At 49.2% G+C, this 21,978-nt stretch overlaps 1 protein-coding gene across 2 annotated transcripts in view; it reads right to left on the bottom strand.

Annotated features, from left to right (window-relative positions):
* Nucleotides 1–2,137: 2,137 nt before the first annotated feature.
* Nucleotides 2,138–21,978, bottom strand: part of BCO1 (beta-carotene oxygenase 1) — a 36,308-nt gene continuing 16,467 nt past the window's right edge. The window contains exons 6-11 of one of the 2 annotated variants that reach the window (XM_008525821.2): nt 19,261–19,484; nt 15,914–16,171; nt 8,696–8,801; nt 6,068–6,162; nt 4,943–5,054; nt 2,138–2,932 (exon numbers count right to left, since the gene is read on the bottom strand). In XM_008525821.2, the coding sequence (XP_008524043.2) occupies nt 2,703–2,932; nt 4,943–5,054; nt 6,068–6,162; nt 8,696–8,801; nt 15,914–16,171; nt 19,261–19,484 (1,025 nt within the window). In that variant the 3' untranslated portion in view covers nt 2,138–2,702. Of the gene's footprint in view, nt 2,933–4,942; nt 5,055–5,549; nt 5,802–6,067; nt 6,163–8,695; nt 8,802–15,913; nt 16,172–19,260; nt 19,485–21,978 lie in introns of those variants that run through there. The other variant, XM_070612369.1, reaches the window with a different exon arrangement.

Raw genomic sequence — 21,978 nt, 5'->3', positions numbered from 1 at the left:
ACGGAGGTGGGGGAAGCATTTTTTAATTCCACCCTCTTCTCAAATATTTAAAGTGGAATAACGAGTAGGTGAGTGACTGTCACACGTCCACTCTTTTCCATTCCTGCCACCCAAATGCAGACCTAAGTCACACTTGTCTTAGGCCACCATAGGTGGCATTTCTTCCCAATCCATCTTGTCAAGGCTAAAGGCACTGAGATCACCAAAGGAGATTCTGAGGAAGAGTAGCGAGATGGTTTTCGTTCTGCCAAGTCCAGGGCTTGGGTTCTTGTTTAATGGGATCTACAAGCCGAGGGTGAAATGGAAATGGAGGTTTTGAGGGCCACACAGGGGAAGAGAGAGGAGAGATGAGGGGTGGTAGGTGAGAGGAAGCTTCATGGGGAATTTTGGGAGTTGTCATTGGGTTCCATGTGAACTGACTTCCCCATCCACCCAGAAGATCTTCAGTAAAATATCCATTTCTTGGTACATTATCAAGTTGAATCTCTTTGATGGAAGAATTCATTCATTCATTCAACAAATATTTATTGAGAGCCTGCATCTGCCAGACAGCGTTCTAGGTGTGAGGATAAAGGACTGAATGAAACACACCCAACACAGGACAACTTGGATGAAAACAACAACAACTTGGGTGAATCTCCAAGGAATTCTGCTGTGGGGGGAAAAGCCGTTGCCCAAGGTTGATCTCGTGTGATTCCATTTACGTAACATTTGTGAAATGACAACATTTTAGAAATGGTGGTCGCTAGAGGTTAGGGATGGGGGTCTTGGTGGGAGAGAGCTGTAGTGATGACAAAGCATCAGGAGGGATCCTTGTGTCAATGTGGGTTCAGTATCTTGACTGTGCTTTGGATACAGGAACTTACAAGTGGGATAAGATTGTATAGAACTACACACACACACACACATACACACACACACTAGTACAAGTAAAACAGGAAATCTAAGATCTGTGGGTTGAATCAATGTCAACATTCCAATTGTGAGGTTGTACTAAAATCTTACCACTGGGGAAAACTGGATAAAGTCCAAGTGGGATCTCTTTTGTATTGTTTCTTAGAACTGCACGTGAATCTACAATTATTCCAATAAAAATTTCAGTTAAAGAAAAAAACCCTCATCCTTTGGGATGGACCAGTGGTGCAGCAGTTAAGTTCACACACTCCTCTTGGTGGCCCGGGATTCCCCGGTTCGGATCCCTGGTGCGGACATGGCACTGCTTGGCATGCCATGCTGTGGTAGGTGTCCCACATATAGAGGAAGATCGGCAAGAATGTTAGCTCAGGGCCAGCCTTCCTCAGCAAGAAGAGGAGGATTGGTGGTGGATGTTAGCTCAGACCTAATCTTCCTCAAAACAAAACAAAAAACCCCAATCCCTGACCTGATGGAGCCTACATTTGAGTGGAAACTATGGCTTCATGGTGGCTGCAGAGCAAAAGCCAAAACCATCCTTCAGAGGTCTGCCCCCTCTGGGGTATTCCATGCACTGACACCAGAGATTCCTTCATGTCCTCAAGACATGTCATTGAATCCCCACTGGTGACTGAACAAAATCCAGACTCGGGAGGAGGCAAGTGCAGAATAAGGGTGGAATCCCAGCTCTCCTGAGCCCATGACGTGAGCACTTGGGCATTATCTGGGCTGCCTTTTGTGCCTCTATCCCGGGCATCCAGCACCCACAGACTATAAAGGTGAGACTCAGATGTACAGGGGGCTCCCAGGACTCATCTGGGACCCTGCTTGGCTTGTTCCCAGCTTCCTCCATCCCAACTACCAACCTCCCTCCACCTCTGCGCCAAATGCCTGCTCCATCCTGGCAGCACCTTCAGCTTGGGGAAGCTCCTTTCCCATACAGACATGGGCGTGGCTCACTGCCCTGGTTCTCAGCATCAGGCAAGAACCCCTCATGCCAGCCCTGGCCTAGGACTCAGTCCTGGATTCTAGCCCCTTGGCCACGGCCAGTGGGGTCAGTGTCCAGTCCCTTAACCTCCTCCTGTAAAGGGGGATTCCCACACCAATCTCTTGTCCCATTGATTGTACAATGGGGCATCTAGCTGGCTATCAACCGTCCAGCACCACCACTTCATTTTATTGCCTCAGAAGAACTTCAGAGGAAAGAAGCCATGTAAAAATAAAATGAGGTCTGAACAGACTCTAAAGTGTTTATTATTTTATACTATGCCATGCCTTGCATAGAATGACCACAGAGCAACACGCCTTCTCGGCCACATAATTTACGAACAGGGCATGATTGAGAAAGCTAGAACTCCCAGATGACAATCTAGTCCACTGGGAAGAAGGGAGAGGGGGAAGGAAGAGAGAGGAGGCAGGAAGGAGCAATGATAACGATTTCTCTGTCTCTTCTGTCATATGTCAGTGGCCGCTCATTCTAAGAACGATGATCACGTGATGATACAATTTCCGATTCATGGTCACGGTCTTTATGATAAAAGAAAGGGGCATTCTTAGAAGTGCTGGAGCTAATCAACAGATATTTGATCGGCTTTCAAACAAGGTTTTTATGGCCAAAATAAGATGAAAGAGAAGATACTGACAAGCTCTGTCTCCATACCGTTGTCTCAAAGCAACCGGGGAAAGAATAAAGTTCAAAATGAAACGAAGGACCTGCCCTCCACCCAGAGAGGAATAAGGCCTGGAGTGCTGGGAGGCTGCCAGGGGAGCTGTTCCTCCCGGGCTGAGTCTCAGGTCTGCGGGGCCCCGTGGCAGTCAGAAGCCCTGTCCCATGCTTCCTGGGAAGGGGTCTGCTTCCTCGCATCCCAGTCTGCATCTGGGATGAATAACCCATGGAGGTCCAGGTGCATATCAACATCAATGGATGCCCGAGCCAATTCTGTAAAGCTTTTGGCATCCAGAATAAGCAGAAAAGGTGGCTTCTGTGGATCAGTAGAGACAATCGCTGATAAGATAATTCCTTTGGGGAACAAAAAGAGACACTTCGTCAAAGCACAGCCTTGAACCTCCTCCAGCTGGAGGGATGTTTCTCAGCTATATCTTGCTGTCCTCTTTGAACTGAAGTATCTAATCAAAACAGAAGGGCAGTGAATTTGATATTCTGTGTGAGCAGAATGGAAAGGCCAGGGAAATCAGAGGGCTGGGAATCAGAAGACCTGGTTCCAGCACTGGCTGGACAAGTCCCTATAGCTCTCTGAACATCAGTCTCTTCATCTGTAGAGTGGGGATAACCCTCTCAACCCTCACAGGGTTGCTGAGAGGATCTCTTGCACAGGGAATTGTGAGAGCACTTTGTAAATTATTGCATGCATTGAAGAACGGCTATTTTCCTGCAGTTTAGAAACTCTGATCATAGAGAATCAGTTTTGATTCTGCATTTAGGCTAATATACGTCACTTGGCTAAACTCAGACTAGTTGCTCTCAAATGGCATTTGAATGAGCCCAGTTCACCTCATGCACGTGCAGCATGCCAGCAGCCTCAGCTTTTCCCTCTGTAAAATGGAAATATTCTAAGCACTCACTCTCAAGAGATAGAGGATTAAACAAAACAATGCACCCAAACTTCTAGCAAATGCTTGTGGTTCCTCCCAAGCCCACCAGGGTCTCAGAGCAGCTGAGCAGAGTTGAAGTCAGATCAGCTTGGATTCAAATCCTACCTCTGTAGGCACTGGGTGTGCCACCCTGGGTAAGTTACTCCACTCTCTGTGTCTCTCCTTTGGTGAAATGAAGACAGTGCTATTCCCTACCCATGGAGAGAATGGATGGGACCCATCCATGCAGCCCAGTGGGAGGCCAGCCTCAGCAGGAGTGGGTACCGACAATCCCCCATCTCGGAGAGGACAATGACGTGGGGTCCCCCACCCAGCGTGCCGTGCCACGCGTAATCAGCGGGAAGACATGGCCCAGGTGGACCGCTCCCTTCTCACCTGAGGGAAGCAGCTGGCAGGCTCAGTAGCAGAGCCTGCCCTCCCCAGCAGGTGTGGGCAGCCCCACCCACAGTTCAGGTTACCCTCCTTAGCATCCCCAGGGGTGTGGGCAGGGCGTTGCTGGGGCAAAGGCAGAATCAATGAGGGAAAGGAACACTTGGTCATTGGGAAACCTCGAAAAGAGAGGTGGGCGACATATGCATTTTTGTGTGCTCCACGAAAAAGTTACCTGCTTAGAGATAGTGAGGGGTCTGATCCGGCCATGGCAATGAATTTTAAAACCAAGATTCACACGACCCTCCGACACTCCAGGAGAGGGTGGTGTGCTCAGTGGAAAGGAAGTAGGCTTTTGTGTCACAAACAATTTAATGTCCCCCAAAGGGACGGCTGACCTTTGCCCCTGGGAGGTGACCTCTCAGCCCTGACTGTCCTGCTGATGACAGTGTCTTCGTTTACCTGGGGGCAGCCAGATAATCTATCCTCACAAAGTGAGTTAGGTGGAGACTCTGGGCTTGACCTCCAGAGGGGCTGGAGGCTAAAGGTCAACCACATGGGAGGTCAACCATGTCTGCGTGACCAAGCCCCTGATAAGCTCTGACACCAGCGCTTGGGTGGGCATCCTCCCTGGGTATCGTTGGGAGACGTCAGCATGGGCCGTGACTCCCCTGGGAGAGGACACTCGGAAGCTGCACACGTGCAATGTGCTGGATTCTGTCCCAGGCTCCTCTTCTCTTTCAACCAGCATCCTTTTGCTGTGATAAACTGTAACCACGAGTATAAGAGTTTCAGTGTGTTCTGTGAGTGTTTCTATTGATACCAAGGGTGGGTTTGGGGACCCCTGAATGTGCAGCTGGTGTCAGAAGTAAGGGTGGTCCTGGGACTCCCTAATCCCTCCATGTTGGACACAGACAGACCTGGGCTTCAAATTGTGACTTCATCAGCTGTGTGATGGGGCGGGGTCACCGCCCCCAAAGGATGTCTCTGTTTGCGGAATGATCACGAGCAGAGTGCAGCCAGCGGGTGGTCCTTCCCAGAGTCTTACCATCATCCTCGTCCTCGGCACCCGGTGTGGGCACAAACAGTGGTTCCGCCGGCCAGCAATGCTCCTCTTCCCATTTTAAGGACGACTTCGTGAGAATGTCATATTTTAGGATCTGTTCATCCAAAGAGGAGAAACACAGAGTGACCTGTTGGAGAGCATGCTTGTTCCCTGCGAACAGGAAGGCACTAGGCCCACTGAGAGAGGAGGTTAAGCCCCTTCAACGAAGACCCCAAGTGACATCTGGCCCTGGTCAGAAACGAAAGTAGTCAGCTTTCCTCCTCCAGCTGAAACAAAGGTCCTCCCTCCTCCACAGAGCTGACATTACACACTGAATTCTTTGAAAAATAAAGATCCTGAATGTATCTAGTTGTTGGCATTTCATTGCAATTTTTATGTGTTAAACAAACTAATGTATTCAATGCAAACCTTTAAAGTATAATATGATTCTTTTGTTATTTCAAAAGTGCAAGTCCTTGGACTTCTCTTTACCTCTAGCAGGCCCGTTTCCCTGTAGGGTGAGGGATTAGCGGGGAGTGACCTGGGGTGTGTGCGTATGTGTGTGTGGGAAGCTTCATTTTTCGTGTTGTGCATTTCTGCACTGTTTGCATTTTTTAAAAACGATTTTCCATTTTATTATTGCCAAATGAGGACATCAAGGACAAGTGACTGCACAGCACTTAGCATTGTCCCTGGGATACAGCAAATGTTCAACAAATAGTATTTTAACAAAGAAAATAAGCCTTCCAAGTTTCAGCTCGACCCTCTCTGCTTGAGAGGGTGAGATCCTTGACGGCAGGCATTGGGTCGGCCTGTTCCCTTTTATCCTCGGTGTCCACCACATTGTCGCACAGCTTTGACGCTTGATAAACATGAATTGAATAAAGAAATCAGTGAATAAACTTGAGCCATGACCCCTTTCCTGAGCGTCAGCCCATTAGGTACGGCTCCCTCTCTTGGATGGTCCATTAATGCCTCAAATGCATTTTGTCCCAAACTGACCTCATAGCCTGACCTACCTCCCGTCCCCAGGGACCTGCCTTTTCTGATCAAGGTCACTCAGATTGAGAATTCAGCTTCACAGGCGGACACCATCGTTGTAGGTTGCAATCGCACGGGGATGAGTACCTTGGTTGGGATGGGGCTCCATTGAACTTCAGCGGCAAAGACGTATCGGTATCGCTTCCCGTTGTGAGCATAATTGATCCGAGGCAGCTCTAAGCCTAGAGAGAAGACCCAGCTGATGAAGCCCTACCACAAGGACTGGAGGCATCCGCCTTCCGGGCCAAGCAGGCGTCTTTCCATTAAAACAGCTCCCAGCCAGGACCCCTGAACTTGATCAAGGCCCCAGACTGGATCAAAGGTGGTCACAGGGCAGGATGAGGGACCCTCTGATAATTACCCCAGCTCTGTTAGAAGGTTCAGGAACAAGGTAAGATAGAGCTAGGTTTTTAAGTATGTAAATATCTTTAATTACCCCAGATAGAAATCAAAGAGAATTGCATGATTAAAATCAGAGGGGACTGCAACTTTTTTAAAGCTCTTTAAAATAAAGTACTCGTGTGTACACACGTGTGTGTGGGTGTGAACAGAAACTTCTGAAGCTTTGGAAAGGAGTATCAATGGGGGAGAGTTAAAAAAACCCCTGGTAAACTCATATAATGACATTATGTAAAAATAATATTTACAAAGAATTTTAAAAACATGGGTAAATGTCCATATCATACGATTAAGTGTAAAAGGCTGGTTATAGAATTATTCCACTCTGTTACAAGTTTGGAGAAAAAGTTGAGAAGCATATATTATAACTTCCTTAGAGTTTATATTTTATATTGTACATTCTAAGTTTCTCATTATGTGAAATTTTCATTTTACCTTTTACTTTTATAATCCAAAAAAACCTTAAAATTTTGCCCATGTAAATGCATCTATATTTACATAGGCCGGTTGTGTCAAACTAAATTTCTAAGTCTGAATATTGAAAAGTCTCCCTCTTATGAAATATTCCAGGCCGTTGGAGCCAACTGCTGGGGAAAACACAATGTCCAAGAAAAGAGGAGGAGGGATGCAAATATTTGCCACGTGGAGGCCTCCTGAAAAGGACCCAAGGCATAAATGGGTATCAGGCTCAGTGGGGAGTTCAGGGAATGCACCACTGAGATGGGAAGACGGCCAATCCCACAGGTGAGTAATCGTGAAATTTCCAAGAGACAGGTCAAGATGAAAGTGAAGAGGAGGGACCACCCACATACTTAAATCAGAAAAAGATGCCCACAGTTGGCCCCAGAGTAGACCTGAGACTTCCCATGATGCTTCTGGGCCCCTCAACACCCCCCCCCCACCCTTACCTCCATCCTGCAAATGACCAGCTATAGGCACTTGGTTAAGTAAAGTATGATTCATCCCTGTGAGCTCTGTGCAGCTATCAAAACCATGCTCTTGAAGAATCTCCAGGATGTGGGAAAATTCTCAGGCTACATTTAGTAAAGGGAAGCAGATGTTTCAGAACATTCTAGATGGTATCGTACACTTTTCGTAAAACTATAAACGCAGAGGTTAAGGGTTTTCGAGTTAAAGAAACCTGGGTGCAGATCCTGGCTCTGCTGTCCATCTTTGGGCAAGTTACTGAATTATTCTCAGCTTTGCCATCCGCAGCTCTAAAACAAGAATGATATGTGCCAACACCCGCCTCTTCGAGTTGTTCTGATAACAGCTACCTTTGCTGGACTCTCAGTACCAGTCGGGACCTAAGCAAGGCCTCTTATGTGCATGAACTCATCTAGTGTCAATGATAACAGGATGAGACTGTCGGGATGAAAGAGAGGATGTCTGAGCAGCCCCAGAAGAGGGCCTGGTGTGTGCCAAGCAATGCCTAGATGATAAGAAGACTGGAAGGATATTTCCTAAGGCTTGTCACGGGTGGAGCGATGGTGAGGGATTTGTCCATTGTCATCCTTTTCAGTATTGCCCAAGATTGCTGCAATAAACAAGAATTCTCTTCTCAAAAACAAAAAGACCATAATGTTTTAAGTCTGCGTCAGCCCATATAACGCTGCGGCTGGTGAGCAGAGATGGAAGCTGATGCCTTAAGAACTGGGACCGATACACACACTTTCACTTGTGAAGACCCCAAGAGGCTGGGGTGCCACACAGAACCTGTTATAGGATCCATGGGACACTGTTTACAGTAGTTCTCAAGGGCAAATCTGAGGTCATCCTAGAAAAGTCCCCAGGAGTGTGGCCTTCCAGACACTTGCCCTGGCACGGGGCAGCGACACAGGGAGCAAGGCTCCCAGTTCAGAGCCACGCCCTGCCACTCTTTAGCTGACTGTCCTTGGGCGAGCTCGTTCATTCCAACTTCAGTGCTGAGCCACAGACCCCTCTAAGTCAGACTTTTGTCACGTGCTGGTGATACACTGACTGAGAAACGTGGTCCCTGCCTCATGGGCTTATATTCTAGGGCAGTGGTTCCCAATCAGGGCAATGGTGCCACCCCCACGGGACTTTGGCAATGTCTAGACACATTTTGGTTGTTCTAATAAAGGGTGGAAGTGCCTGTCTGGGAGGTGTTTGACGATATATGAGAGAGAATTGTCCCGGATGCTTTTCATTGGGGCATCCCGAGAGTGTTCCTCTTTGTCCCTCGTCCACGCACAACTCCTCTGCATCAGAAGCAGGTATTATCCAAAGAGGCCTCAGGGGTCCTCACCAAGTTCCGCCCCTTCCCTCGACCCAGGGAGAGAGGGTGCATTTTACCTTCATAAAGCAACTCTGGCTGGCAGTAGACTTGGTTGTCTTTTTCCTTCAGGGCTCTTGCTGTTGTAGATGTCAGTTTGATTAAATTGGAGCCCACTTCTGCATCCTGAAAGAATGAGTTTTTCCCCCAAATGAAAATCTGTTATTCAGAGCCAACATTCGCTTCACCGTGTACATCTAAAAACTGCTTTAGCATATCTTATCGAGTTCCGGCCTCACATTAATCACAGGGAGCGGCTATTAGGTTATTGGTATTCCGATCCTCAGCTAAAAATGAGGATTGGTGATTCGAAGTGACTCTCCCAAGATGGCATCACTGGTGGGTGGTAGGACTGGGGCCCCTAAAACCCTGGCTCTCTTTTCTACTCCGGGCTGCCCTTCCCTCACAGGTGAAATGATGTACTTCTAAGTTCTCACTTTTTAAATACTGGATGATCCACCTGTAAAAGGTCGCATCAGTCATTAAAAGGATGTTTATGAAGAGTTCATAATAACAGGGGAAATGCTCATGGTAGAACACTGAGTGGAAACGGCAGCAGAGTAAATTGCATACGCAGTTTGAGCTCAACCAGGCGAAAAAAAAAATTATATTGTAAAGAGCCTGGGAGAAATATACCAAATATTAACAACTGAGTGGGTGGTGGGATTAGGGGGACTTTCATTTCTTTTTCTATGCTTATCAATATTTTTAGTATTTTCTCATATGAAAATGTATCACTGCTGAAACGAAAACAAACGTAATAAAAATTGCTTAGGAGAAAAATATCTACCAAGGACATTCCTTGGTCTCAAGTTGCCACCAGATTTGGCTCTTTTCGATACCTTGTTATCATCATAGTAACCCAGGAGAGGGATGTAACACGATTGGTTACACGTTAATCAAACCTCCATCACTCCCTGTTCCCCTGCATACTAGCTACGGGGCCTTGAGCAAGTCACTTAGCATCTCTGAAGTTCGGTTTCCTCATCTGGATAATGAGGCATCGTATACACAGCGTGTAAATAGTGTATGCATCATAGAAACAGTATATGCGGCCCCAAGTTACTGTGCAGCTCAAATAAAATAATCCTTGCAAATGATTTACACGAGGGCCTGGTTAGCAGGAAGTGCTACATAATTGTTAGCTGCTGTTGACAATATCATTTTTTTTTTTTTTTACTATTATTATTACATTACTGCCACTACCACTAGGGGTGAGTTCGGGTTAGGCCCTAGAGGAGAATGAGGAACAAGACCCCGAGTTCCTGCCTTCCGGCAGTTGAGAGGGCAAGAATTAGTGTTATGGCTGACTTCTCATTTAAACTTTTCTCTGCTTTCCAAAATTTCCAAAATGAACTTTTATAGTCAAAAGAAACCTATTTGAAGAATAGCAGCTTTTTGCTGGGAAGTGGGAAAATTTACTATATCTTAGTGGTTGAACTGCAAGGGCCTTTTAAGATTTGTTTCGTTCAATTCCCCAATTTACAGAAGAGGAAACAGAGGTCCAGAGAAGGAAAGTAGCTTGTCCAAGGTCACACAGAGAGAAGCAGAGCCTGGGCCCTTCACATTGTGATTCTTCTGCTCAGAAGCAAGAGCATCGAAGGCAGAGGGCAAAGCAGGTGCAAAGGCCCTGAGGCTGGGCTGGCCCGTCCTGTCCGCATCCTGTAGGTCTCGGCTCAAACATCCCCTTCTGGAACAACTCAATCTGCAGTGTCTCCAAGGCATTTGTCCCAAGCTGTAATGATCTCCTTTATGGAGCTACTTTCTTCTTTTATGCTGTCTTCCTATGACGACAGTGACCAGATTTTGTTCGGTGCATGGCACATAGTCAGACTCCAGGAATAAAATGCCCAGTGAATGAGTGAATGCATGACTCAATAAGCTTTTCTTTCAACTGTCAAGGGCCAAAACATGCGCTCTGCAGGATGGTTCTAAGAAATAAATGAGACAAAGTGCATGAAAAAGCCACCTTGCGCTGGCACACAGGCAGTGTCTTACAAACAGAGGCTCTAAATGCCGCCAGCTGCGCAGCAGCAGATTGGTGGGAGGCCCTGCCTGGTACCTTGCTGGTCGCATGAGACGAGCAGGCCTCCTGTGCACGTCCTGGGCCTGATTCTCAGGGAGTCGATCTGCAGAGACGTCTTGTAACGCCAGCCAGAAACTGGTCAGACTGGTTGAGGGATAAACTGTGAAGTTTTCCACACACAGCGGTAACGAACATGACTCGGTGGCTTTCAGCCGCCAACATGCTCAGCTTGGGGAGGACATCGCTTTCCAGCCAGAATTCAACCAAATCTTCCAGGCTTGCTTTGGAATTCTTAAACCCGAGGGAACCCCCGAAGAAGCGGTAATCAGAGTAGCCCTGGACACACTGGCAGTGGAGTTCGGTAGCACTGGGTGTGAAAGTCCACAGCCTTCTACGTGCATGCGAGCAGGCCCCTCAGACTCCCCAGCCTGCCTCCTCCTTCGTAAAACACGGGTGCAATTCGTAACTTTTGGGTGGGTGGTGGGTATAAGCGAGATTGCTTTGACCTGCGTCTGAGGGTTATGGTGAGGGTTAAATTAAAACATGGTTATGAGAACACCTGGTCCAGGACCAGGCACATCGTGGTTTGTAACTCGGAGCCAGAAGACACGCTTTCAAATCCCAACTCAGATTCCACAGATAATTCTGCCATGTCGGGCATGTGACTTTCTCTCTCAGCTGCAGTCATGGGGCTAATAAATAACTCAGACGGCTGTCATACAGATTAGGCGACAAGCGTGCAAAGCATTTAACAGTGCCTCAAACTTGCAGGACCCAGGGCGAGAGTGGAGCCCCACCAACCCTATGTCTAAATACATCAAATTGTTAAGTAAAATACCGTTCTCTCCCCCTGCCTTGACACAGACCTTCGTAATGTTGTGGAACGGCGCTGTCCAATATGCAGCCACTAGCCACAAGTGGCTAAGTTAAATTTTAAATTAAAATGAAGTACAATTAAATATTCAGTTCCTCAGCTGTACCAGCCCCATTTCAGTAGCACACGTGGCTACTGGCTGCTGCGCTGGACAGAGAAGGTTCCATAATGGCGGCAGGTCCCATTGCACAGTGCTGGTCTGGGAGGATGGGTGAGCATCTAGGATTCTAGGACTCTCTGGTGTCCTGAGTTGGAATAGGGCAGCAGAATGAGGGCCAGCCTCTGGGCCTGGGCTCCCGTCCCTGACCCCTCTTTAGGAGGACAGAGGCAGGCGCTGCGAGCAGGCTCCGGCCTCTTTGGGCAGGAATTCCAGGATTCTGGTTCAAGGTTGGGGCGGGAGACAGTGCCCCTCTGAGTGGGCACGACCCCTTGGCCCTGTGAACTCCTCACCCTGTGGAGAGGGATACTGTCAGAGAAAGACCAGATCAGGACCCCCCAGAGTGCCAAGGCCAGAGTAGGGGTCCCCCTTACTGGGGTCTAACAGTAGAAACAGCACCTAACACGGGGCCTGGCACATAGTGAGCCCTCGGTAAACGGTGGCATCTCTTGTTATTGGATCTTCATTTCTGCATTTGGACAAGAAAAAAAACCACATCTACTGAGATGGGGGCTGAAGCCACCCGTTCTGGGTCAAGATGCCGCCCGCCTGGATGGCTGTGGGGATGGCAGTCAAGCGCTCATGAACCCACCAGGAGGCGGTGCACAGAGCCCTGTAGGCAGAGGGCAGGGCGCGGCAGTGACTGTCTGCACACGCCCACGCCCCTCCCAGCCCAGCCCTGCCTTAGACAACCCAGGAGCCATCCTACCCAAACAGGCACGCCCCCCTCCTTCCCCCTCAGCTGGCCCAAACGCAAGAGAATCTGGGGCAGCTGGGAAGTTCCAGACTTTTGCATATACTCCACTGTTGCCCGTTCCATGTGGAAAGCACTTTCCGCTCGGGGAAATGTTCCAGATGCAAAAGGAAGACCCAGTGCCCTTTTAGAGACCTCTCTTGGCATTTTTCGCTCATTCATTCATCGAAAATATTTTAGAGCTTAATGAGAACCCACCCAGTGCCAGACCCCCATGACAAAGAGTCCGGCCCTCTCAGAGCTTTAACACGAAGGGGCCGCTGACCAAGTTCATTATAGCTGAGACAAACATGGAGCAAAGAGCTGCAGGTGCCAGCAGAGTGTACAAACTCATCTGAGGGGAGTCAGGACGCTGAGACCTGAAGGGTGAACCGGAGTTTGCTCCCTGGCTGTGAATTAGAATCCCCTGGGGGCTCTGAGGCCAAGCCTACCCCTAGGCCCCGCCCCCTGAGGTTCTGCCTTTGCTGGTCTGGGCCTGATCTCAGAGCCCCAGGACCCGAATGGAGTCTGATGGGAAGAGGACAGGGCTGCAGGCAGGGGGACCGGGATGTGCAAAGGCCCCAGACCGAAAGGCATTATGAGAAAGGGCGACCTCTCCCACAATCCTCCCCTAACACGCCTTTGGATAGGACAAAATTGGAGCCGCCAGATCTGGACGTAGAGGCCACGTCTGCCCGCCCGACTTCCCTATTTTAATACACAGGTGGGGCAACTTGAAAGTGAAGCAAGAAAACATTTTTAGGGGACGATAAATAGCAATTAAAAAGCGTGGCCAGAGCTACCCTTCCCAGGGCTCGTCTTCTTTGCTAGTTTCAAAGCAGCGGAGTGACCACATGGCGCCTTTTAAAATATATGTGCTAAACTTCTTAGCTGGGCTCCAAGGAAGCAAATCACTTCTCAAGTGTGATATGAGGTTAAAGATCCCGCGGTGTGTGGACAGCGGCACGGAGTGTTTCCTCTCTGAGCATCATCCCCGGCTGAGGTGGGCGAGAGGCGGGGGCCAGGCTTTGTGACCCCCCCCCCCCATTGCTGCCTGGAACCAGGAGTCACAGTTCAAGGGACCTTACTGTGGTATTTCCCAGAGTCAGGAGCGCAGAGCCAGCGGCCCATGTGATGATCTTGTGAGACACGGCAACTCATTCAATAGCCCTGAATCACCTGGGGAGGACGTTCATTCCTTTTTCTCTTCCCATCTTCTCGCCTGGGTCAAGCGGAGAGTCTCACTGAGATGCCACTATGTCTTCAACACCTAATACTTTGGAAAGGCTCCTTTCAACAAAGAGGTCAGGTCTTGGCAAGCAACAGTGTCCGTCTAGAGCTTAAGACTTCTGCTTCATCCTCACCGCTTCACGCTCCTGCTCGTCTCTCTCTGCAGCCAGTCAAGCCGGCTCGCCATTGGGTGGTGATATGTTTCCTCCCAAATGAGTTAAGCCAAGAGGGGGTTGATGTAAATGAAAATGTGACTCGTAAACGTTAAACAGAGGTGACAGGAAACATGGTAAAAATCATGACAAAGACGGACAAGTGACTATGGATGGGAAATGCTGCAGAGATGGGAAAGAACTCTGACCCTGGAGTCAGAGAAGCCCGGGTTTAAACGCAGGCCCCGCTCACTGGTGGGCAGCATGCCTGGACCCTGCATTAAGGAGCATGGGCCTTCCGTAGGGGTGTGCTCCATTCCCCAGGCCTGCAGAGCCCCAAGAGGGGTCAGTGTGACCCATCTGGGCTCTTTCCAGAAGTTGGGCTGCTGGGGAGAACAGCAGAGTTATACCCACAGGTATGGGTTTAGAGACGGTGGGTGCAGGCAACAATCTTGGCTCTGTCACTCTGGGCTGCGTGACCTTGGGCACGTTTCCTAACCTCTCTGAGCCTCAGTTTCTTCATCTGTAAAATGAGGACCTCTCCCACAGGTTGTTATGATCACTAAATGAGGTAAGGAAAATAAAACGCTTAGCAAAGTGCCTGGCACATAGAGTTCATTTAGTAAATAGGAGCCATCAGAACGGAATAGAATTGAATTTGGTTTCATTTAAATTAATCAAGTCATGAAGTCAGTGAGTTCTGGAGCCAGAAGCCTCTGTTGCCTTCGAAACCAAGCCCAGAGCCTTGGCAGCGTTACCCTAATTGAGGACAATGTCTGGCCCCGTGGTCATTTTTAGTGCAAGAACAGGCTATTCAATAGCAGGGGGTCGGTCAGCAAATGGCGCTGAATCTCTGCCAGCAACTGTCAGGCAAACATTTAAAGTGATGCTGTAGAAGAACCATTAATATCATGGAGAGATGTTTAGATGCACAAACGGGGGAAAAAAGCAGTACACAAAACAGTACGGCCCTATTCCGCCCAGAGGAGTGAAGTTCTGACACGTGCTACGACACAGGTGAGCCTCGCCGACAGCGAGCTCAGTGGGAGAGGCCAGACACGACCGGCCGCACAGCGCGTGGTTCCACGTAGGCGAGGCGCCCAGAAGACGCAAACCCTCAAGACATAAGGGAGACCAGGGGCTGCCTGGGGCTGGGGCAACGGAAGGATGGGGGTGATAGTTAAGGGGTACAGGATGTTTTTTGGGGGTAACAAAAACGTTTTAAAATTGATTGTTGTGATGGTTGTACAACTGTGAATATAATAAAAGCCATTGAGTTACATACTTAAACGAATGAAAATGGGTAAACTGTATGGTATGTGAATTACATCTCAATAAGCCTGTTAAAAATTATGTACAGCATGATTCCCTTCTCTAAAATTAATATATATTAATTCTAAAATAGTATATATTAATTCTAAAATAATACATATGTGCATTATTATATGTAAATTAATATGTACTTACATATCTATTCTAAATATATTATATGTTATATATTATATTATATATTATATTATATATTAATGTTTTATTTTAAAAATAACATATCTTAAATACTATTTAAATATTTTAAAGTAATATATATGTACATAATTATTATATGTACAAAATTAATATATACATATATATTCTAAATATATATTATTTTAGAATTAATATATATATTATTTTAGAACTAATATATATTAATTTTAGAGAAGGAAATCATACTGTACATAATTTTTAATAGCGTTATCAATATGTAATATATATTAATATATATGTGTACATATATATCTCCCTACAGATCTATATCTGTCTATCTGTCTATATGGAGACAGGGCTTTAGGAGGCAATACAAATATAGCCACAATGGGTTTATGGGGATGTTTTTTCCTTTTTACTTAATCTGTGTTTTCTAAAGTTTCTACTCTGAATATGTTCCAAAACGATGGAAAACGTTTCTGTCTTCCTTTAAGGACAGCTCATTCTGGATTTCTGTGTCAATCAAACCAGGGCGTCGCTTCTTTGACAGGCGGGCTCACGGGGCCCTGGGACAGAAGCCCGCCTCTTTCCCGCGTTACCTGGGCCGCGAGCAGGGGCACAGCGAACCTCCTGAGGACAGGTACGGAGGTGAGCCTGGAGTGCTCCTCCAAGTCCTGGTTCAGGTTGGCCAAGTAGAAGAGCTGGTACAGACTGCTGTCCTCGTAGGCGACGACATCAAACAGGAGGCAGCCGTCCTCTTCATAGGCATTGACGTGATGGAAGACCACCATGGGGTCCGTGTAAAACTTGGTTGGCATGGGCTTCCTGGTCCTTTGGTCAACGATGTGAATGTAGGTCTGGAAGAAGATGCACAGCCAGCAGTCAGCTCTCCCTCGGCTGGCCTGGCACTGTGGCATTGGGGTCAGGACAAGGCAGCCCCACCATGCCCTAGCTCGTGACCCTGGAGCGCCCCTTCCCCATTCTGAAACTGTGTGTCCCACCTCCAGAGGGCCAGCCTCAGAAGCGCTGAGTCATGGCAGCTGTCATTGTGGCATCTCTTTCAGATGGAGCGGAGGGAAGCTTTGCTGCTGGGGCCTCTGCCTCTCTAGCAGGACAGGCCCCCCCCCCCCCCCCCGCCAGAGTGCACCGTCCCCCTACCCCCCTCACTTGACTGTGACTCCAGCTGGGCCCGCTCCCTGGCAGTGGCTGAGTTGGGGAGAACCTGCCAGGTGCCAGCCTTCTGGGCCTCCTGGGCTCCATCCACCGTGGGAGCCCCTACAACTGCCAAACCACGTCTGCCCTTCTGGGTCCTCTCTCCAACCTCCACCATTGCAGAGCTCCGCCTGGATGTGGTTGTCATGGCAACGCCCCCTGCCCTGGAGGGCTGCAGTGCCCGGTGCTAGTTACTGAGCCTCCGTGGGTACCAGCGCATTAGGCCTCTGCACGCACGTCTGGGGGTCACGAGGCGGCATCACTCCGGGTGGTAATTAGCCACATCTGCAGCCCCGTTGCCTAATCCAAAAGGGGGTGGTGTTTTCTTTCTTTCGGCAGCTCTGGCCTAACCACCCTCCTGAAAGGGAGGGAGGAAGGGACTACTCCAGGCTGTTCTTTTGCCAATTCCTCCCGGCTTATTTGCCTCTCTCTCTCTTTACGCCTTTTCTTTCTCATGACCCCAATCCCTGCGTCAGCCACAGGCACTTTTCAGAAAGTTCTCTTCCAAGTGAATTCCAAAGCTCTTCCCCAGGCTCTCTGTCCCGCCCCAGGGGCACGAACTCTTGTCACTGTGGGACTCTCCGAGGCCAGGGAATCCCCAGGGGCCACACATTGAAGCCTGGAAGGGCCCAGAAACCCCTGCGCATGGGACGTTCCTCAGCCGTGTCTGGGAAATGGCTGCAGAGCAAACCCAACTTCAGCTGGCTTTCCTGCCGGCCCCTGGCCCCACTCATTCACTCCACAAATGTTTATAGAGGGCCTACGACACGTCAGACACTTTGTCGGGAACTGGAAAGAGAAAATAAAACCAAGCTCCTGCTTTCATGGGGGTTATGTTCCGGTGCAGGGAAAGCCAGCAGTCAATGATCAAATGTATAATGTGTCAAGGACGATGAGCACTACTGAGGAAAACAAGCAGCACAGAGGGTGGAGAGAGCCTGGGGTTCTGTTATAGGGAAGTTCCTCAAGGAAGGCCTTGGCATCGGGGGTGTTGAGCTGAGACCTAGACTAATTGAGGGAGGAAGCCATCTGGGGAAGAACATTCCAGGCAGAGGGGACACAAAATGCAAAGGCCCTGAGGCAGGAATGTGTTTGGCTGGTTTGAGATTCAGGAGGCGCAGGATGTGCAGGAGGAGGCTGAGTGAGCAGGGAGTCAGTGGTGGGATGAGGGCACGTGGGGACTTAGGCAGGTGAGTGGACCCTTTGGATCTTATTCTGAGAAAGAGGGGAAATCACTAGAAGGTTCTGAGCAGAGAAGGGACCTCACCTAACCCCTTCCATCCCTCAAACACTTCACTCTCCTCCCTGAGAAGAGGGAATAGGCCTTAAAGAGGTGGCCAACCACAAAGGGGACACATATTTGCATATGTACTTAAAGGACTTGAAATCAATGCTCCAAAGAGATACATGCACCCTTATGTTCACTGCAGCGTTGTTCACAATAGCCAAGATGTGGAAGCCACCTAGATGCCCTTCTGCGGATGAACGGATAAAGAAGATGTGGCATAAATATACAATGGAATACTACTGAGGCAGAAAAAAAGACAAAATCATCCTATTTGCAACAACATGGATGGACCTTGAGGGTATGATGTTAAGCAAAATAAGCCAGACGGAGAAAGACAAATACTGCACGATGTCATTCACATGTGGAAGATAACAAATATAAGGATAAAGAGAACAGATTAGTGGTTACCAGAGGGGAAGGGGGTTGGGGGGTGGGTGAAAGGGGCAAGGGGGCACGCATGTATGGTCACGGATGAAAAATAGATGACTGGTGGTGAGCACGATGAAGTCTATTCAGAAATTGATAAATGATAATCTACACCCGAAATGACACAATGGTATAAACCATTATGATCTCAATAAAATTACTGGGGGAAAAAAAAGATGTACATGATCCTTAGGAAGAGGAGCAGGGGGGACAGCGATGGCTCCCTCTGGAGTGGCGAGTGTTGGGGACGGGGAGGTGGGAAGGGGACTTGAGGTGTTGCTTTCTGTACTTGTGTAGTATTTGAATAGATGACACTGAGAATTACTTGAGTTTTTCACAAGTAACAACAGCAAATAAATAAATACATATATAATAGGCATGCATACATATATTCATACACACATATACACACACGCACATATGTCTATACGGGTCTACGTACATACACGCACACACACACATGCATGCACACATACATACTTTTAGCGCTCATGTGCCTGAATGGAAGATGTTTCTGTTGTACCTTCTGGAGGAACGCTCTACCACTATATTGTCTTAATAATCTATGACACCTCTTCCCCCCCGACAGTACACAGTGGTGGCAGGGAGGCTGTAAGGACCACGTCAATGGACAGGGGAGGCTGGAGGAGCCCAGATACCCGTGAGGACTGGGCTTTGCTGCTGGGCCAGTGGAGACTGCCCGACTGATAAGAGCCGCCTTGCCCAAGGTCACACTCCCGTCCAAGGACATTCTGCTCTATTGACTTATTGACTTGGGGGCATCAAGGCCTGGCCCCCTTGCCCTAACTCAGGACCACTCTGAAGAACCACCGCAGCTTCAGAACTCTCTGGAAGGTTGGCTGATGCCTCCCGGGAGACTGCACAGTAGCTCACTCTCTCCCTCTGTAAGAAATCTCCTACAAGCCGACCTCCATCTCAGAGTCTGCTTCTGGGGACGCCTCGCTCTGGCTGTCCTCGTGTTGCAGGGTATGCCAGCCCAGCCGGGCTGGAGGTCCTTACCTTGTCCTCCCTATGGAAAGCCAGGCAAGAAGCCCAGGTCACTCCCCGGATGTATGCAGTCGCCATCTTGAGGATATCCAACTTGAAAGGCTGCTCCAGAAAAATGATGTAGTTCTCGGTGAATCCGAAGCTGTGGTAATAGCTCGGGGAGAGGAGGGAGCGGGAGGGGATGGAGCAGAACACCTCCGTGTGCTTCAAGGGGCTCTTCCCCTTCTTCCTGTCCTCTAGAGAAAAGCAAGCCTCAGGAACAGCAGGACCTAGCTGCCCCGGGACAACGCCACCGTCACCCGCAGCTGGGCCTCTCAGACTGACCTGGGCCTAAGAAGAACCTTTGAATAAGAGCCAACAAGTCAACCGGTGACAGGGTTGCTGCCCGGCTGACACAGGGGCAGAGGCTCGGAGCCCTTCCCACCCAGGCCCACCCCCTGGGGACACCTGGTTCTACAACCTGAAACACCTGAACCACTGGACCTCTGGGCCAGGCGTCTACAACTACAGCCCCGGGGCTACCCCAGCATCCACCTGCTTTTGTAATGAAGGTTATTTGAGACACAGGACCCTCCTTTACGCACGGTCCATACTGCTTGTGCTTCTGAGCCATAACGACAGAGTTGAGCAGTTGCGACAGACACCGTGGGGTCTGCAAAGTCTCAAGTATTTAGTCTGGGGTCCTTTACAACAAATGTTTACCAACTTAAATGTGCACACGGATCATCTGGGGATCACGTCAGAATGTGGAGTTTGACTCAGGGACCAGCCCGGTGGTGCTGCGGTTAAGCGCGCACGTTCTGCTTTGGAGGCCCGGGGTTTGCCGGTTCGGATCCCGGGTGCGGACACAGCACCGCTTGGCATGCCATGTTGTGGTAGGCATCCCACATATAAAGTAGAGGAAGATGGGCATGGATGTTAGCTCAGGGTCAGTCTTCCTCAGCAAAAAAAGAGGAGGATTGGCAGCAGATGTTAGCTCAGGGCTAATCTTCCTCAAAAAAAAAGAATGTGGAGTTTGACTCAGTAGGCATGGCTGGGACCTGACGTTCTGCATTTCTATCAAGCTCCCAGGTGTTGGGCCAGCTTCCCGGGCTTAAGTGTTGATATTTGGCTGAGAACCAATAAGGTCAATTTATTTCATAGGGTTTCCGCGAATTTCTCTTGGCATTGCCCATTCTGAAACGTCTGGCAATGAGACTAAGTATCTGCTACGTTGAGGGACTTTTTCTTATCTTGTGACAGCCAAGGTAGGCTGTGTGATTCCCATTTCACAGATGGGAAACTGAGGGTTGACGGAATGGTCTATCGTTATGGCCAATGGCACAAGGCTAAGGGAAGAAGACACAGCCCGCTTAGCCTGGCTACCTCCTCTGTTATTAGGGATTCCGACACACAGAAGGAAGGGAGGGAACAGAATGAAACCACCGAGTAGTCCAGCACCTCGCCCGGCGCCCAGACACCAGAGGTGCTCAGTATACGTTCAGTCTTCTTCCTCTGCAAGGGTGAGTCACACTGGCCAAATGGTCTCCCCACCCAGGCCCGGGGCTGGTTTATAATGAGTTATCTGCAAGCGTCCCCACCTTTCTTGTGGCCACCTGTGCACATTGTAAACAGCTGGCTGGTGGGAGGGCTGCTGTGGGGTTATGGGTTAGCTCTTTTCTTCCCCAAACAAATGGAACACAAAGCAATTGAAACGAAAAGCACCCTGGCCCTGGAGGCAGGAGACGGGTGTGAATTCCAGGGAAGCCATCCACATGGAGCCGGTGCTCGGAGGGGAGCTGCTTGCATGAAGCTGGTGGCCGCCCTGTAAGCTGCGTGACTGTGGGCATGTCACCTGATTCCCCTGGGCCTTATAGTTCTCCTCTGCAATAGGAGGTGGCAAACTCGAATGCTTGGACCATCCCCAGGTCTGATGCTCTAGGATTCCAAGCTAGACCCCACATCCCTTCATTGGCTTAATTAACGGGAGTTCCATTTAACAAGAATACTCATTGTACCTTCTGACCTCAGGGACTCCCATCTGTCAGCAGAGCCTGGTAATTTGCTCAGGAAGCTTGACAGGACTCGGGGGTGGGGAGGGGTGGGGGAGCCAGCAGAGATCACAGATGGAAACCAGTTTTCCTAAACCAGAAGGTCAGGCCAAGCACCTTTGTGGTTCTGCACTGTCTCCAGCTGCCCTCAGAGGCCTGGTCTCCTGGGTGCGGTTCCCAGGAGGGTCCTGGACAAATAAGGGCTAGGAGCCCCACCCTCCTCCCCCTCAGGAACGTGCAATTACAATTGGCCTGGGCTTCCCTCCAGGATCCCAGCCCTAAATGGAGAAGGTCCAGAAGGCCCAGAGAACAGGGTGGAGATCTGCAGGATAACCCAGCAGGGCTGAGCTCCCTGAACAAGCCGGGAGCCTGGCTTCAGGTGCTGGGACGAAAGTGGGAGGCACAGCCCTGACATACAAAAGTTCGTCAGAAGACTGAAAAAATGACCGGATGTATGGATGGAAGGGAGGAAGGAAGGGTGGGTGGGTGGGTGGATGAATGGGTGGATGATGGATAAATGGATGGATGAATGGGTGGGTGGGAAGATGGGTGGATGATGCATAAAGTAATGAACTGGAGCCTAAAGAAAAGGTTAAAATAGGATAAATGGATGAAAGGATGGATGGATGAATAGATGGATGGATGGACAGACAGGTAGATGGATGATGAAGGAAGGATGGACAGATGATGGATGAATGAT

The sequence above is a fragment of the Equus przewalskii genome, chromosome 3 (assembly GCF_037783145.1).
Source record: "Equus przewalskii isolate Varuska chromosome 3, EquPr2, whole genome shotgun sequence".
NCBI classification, from domain to species: Eukaryota; Metazoa; Chordata; class Mammalia; order Perissodactyla; family Equidae; genus Equus; species Equus przewalskii.
The sequence above is the reverse complement of the archived record's forward strand: the minus strand, read 5'-3'. Positions and strand labels throughout refer to the sequence as shown.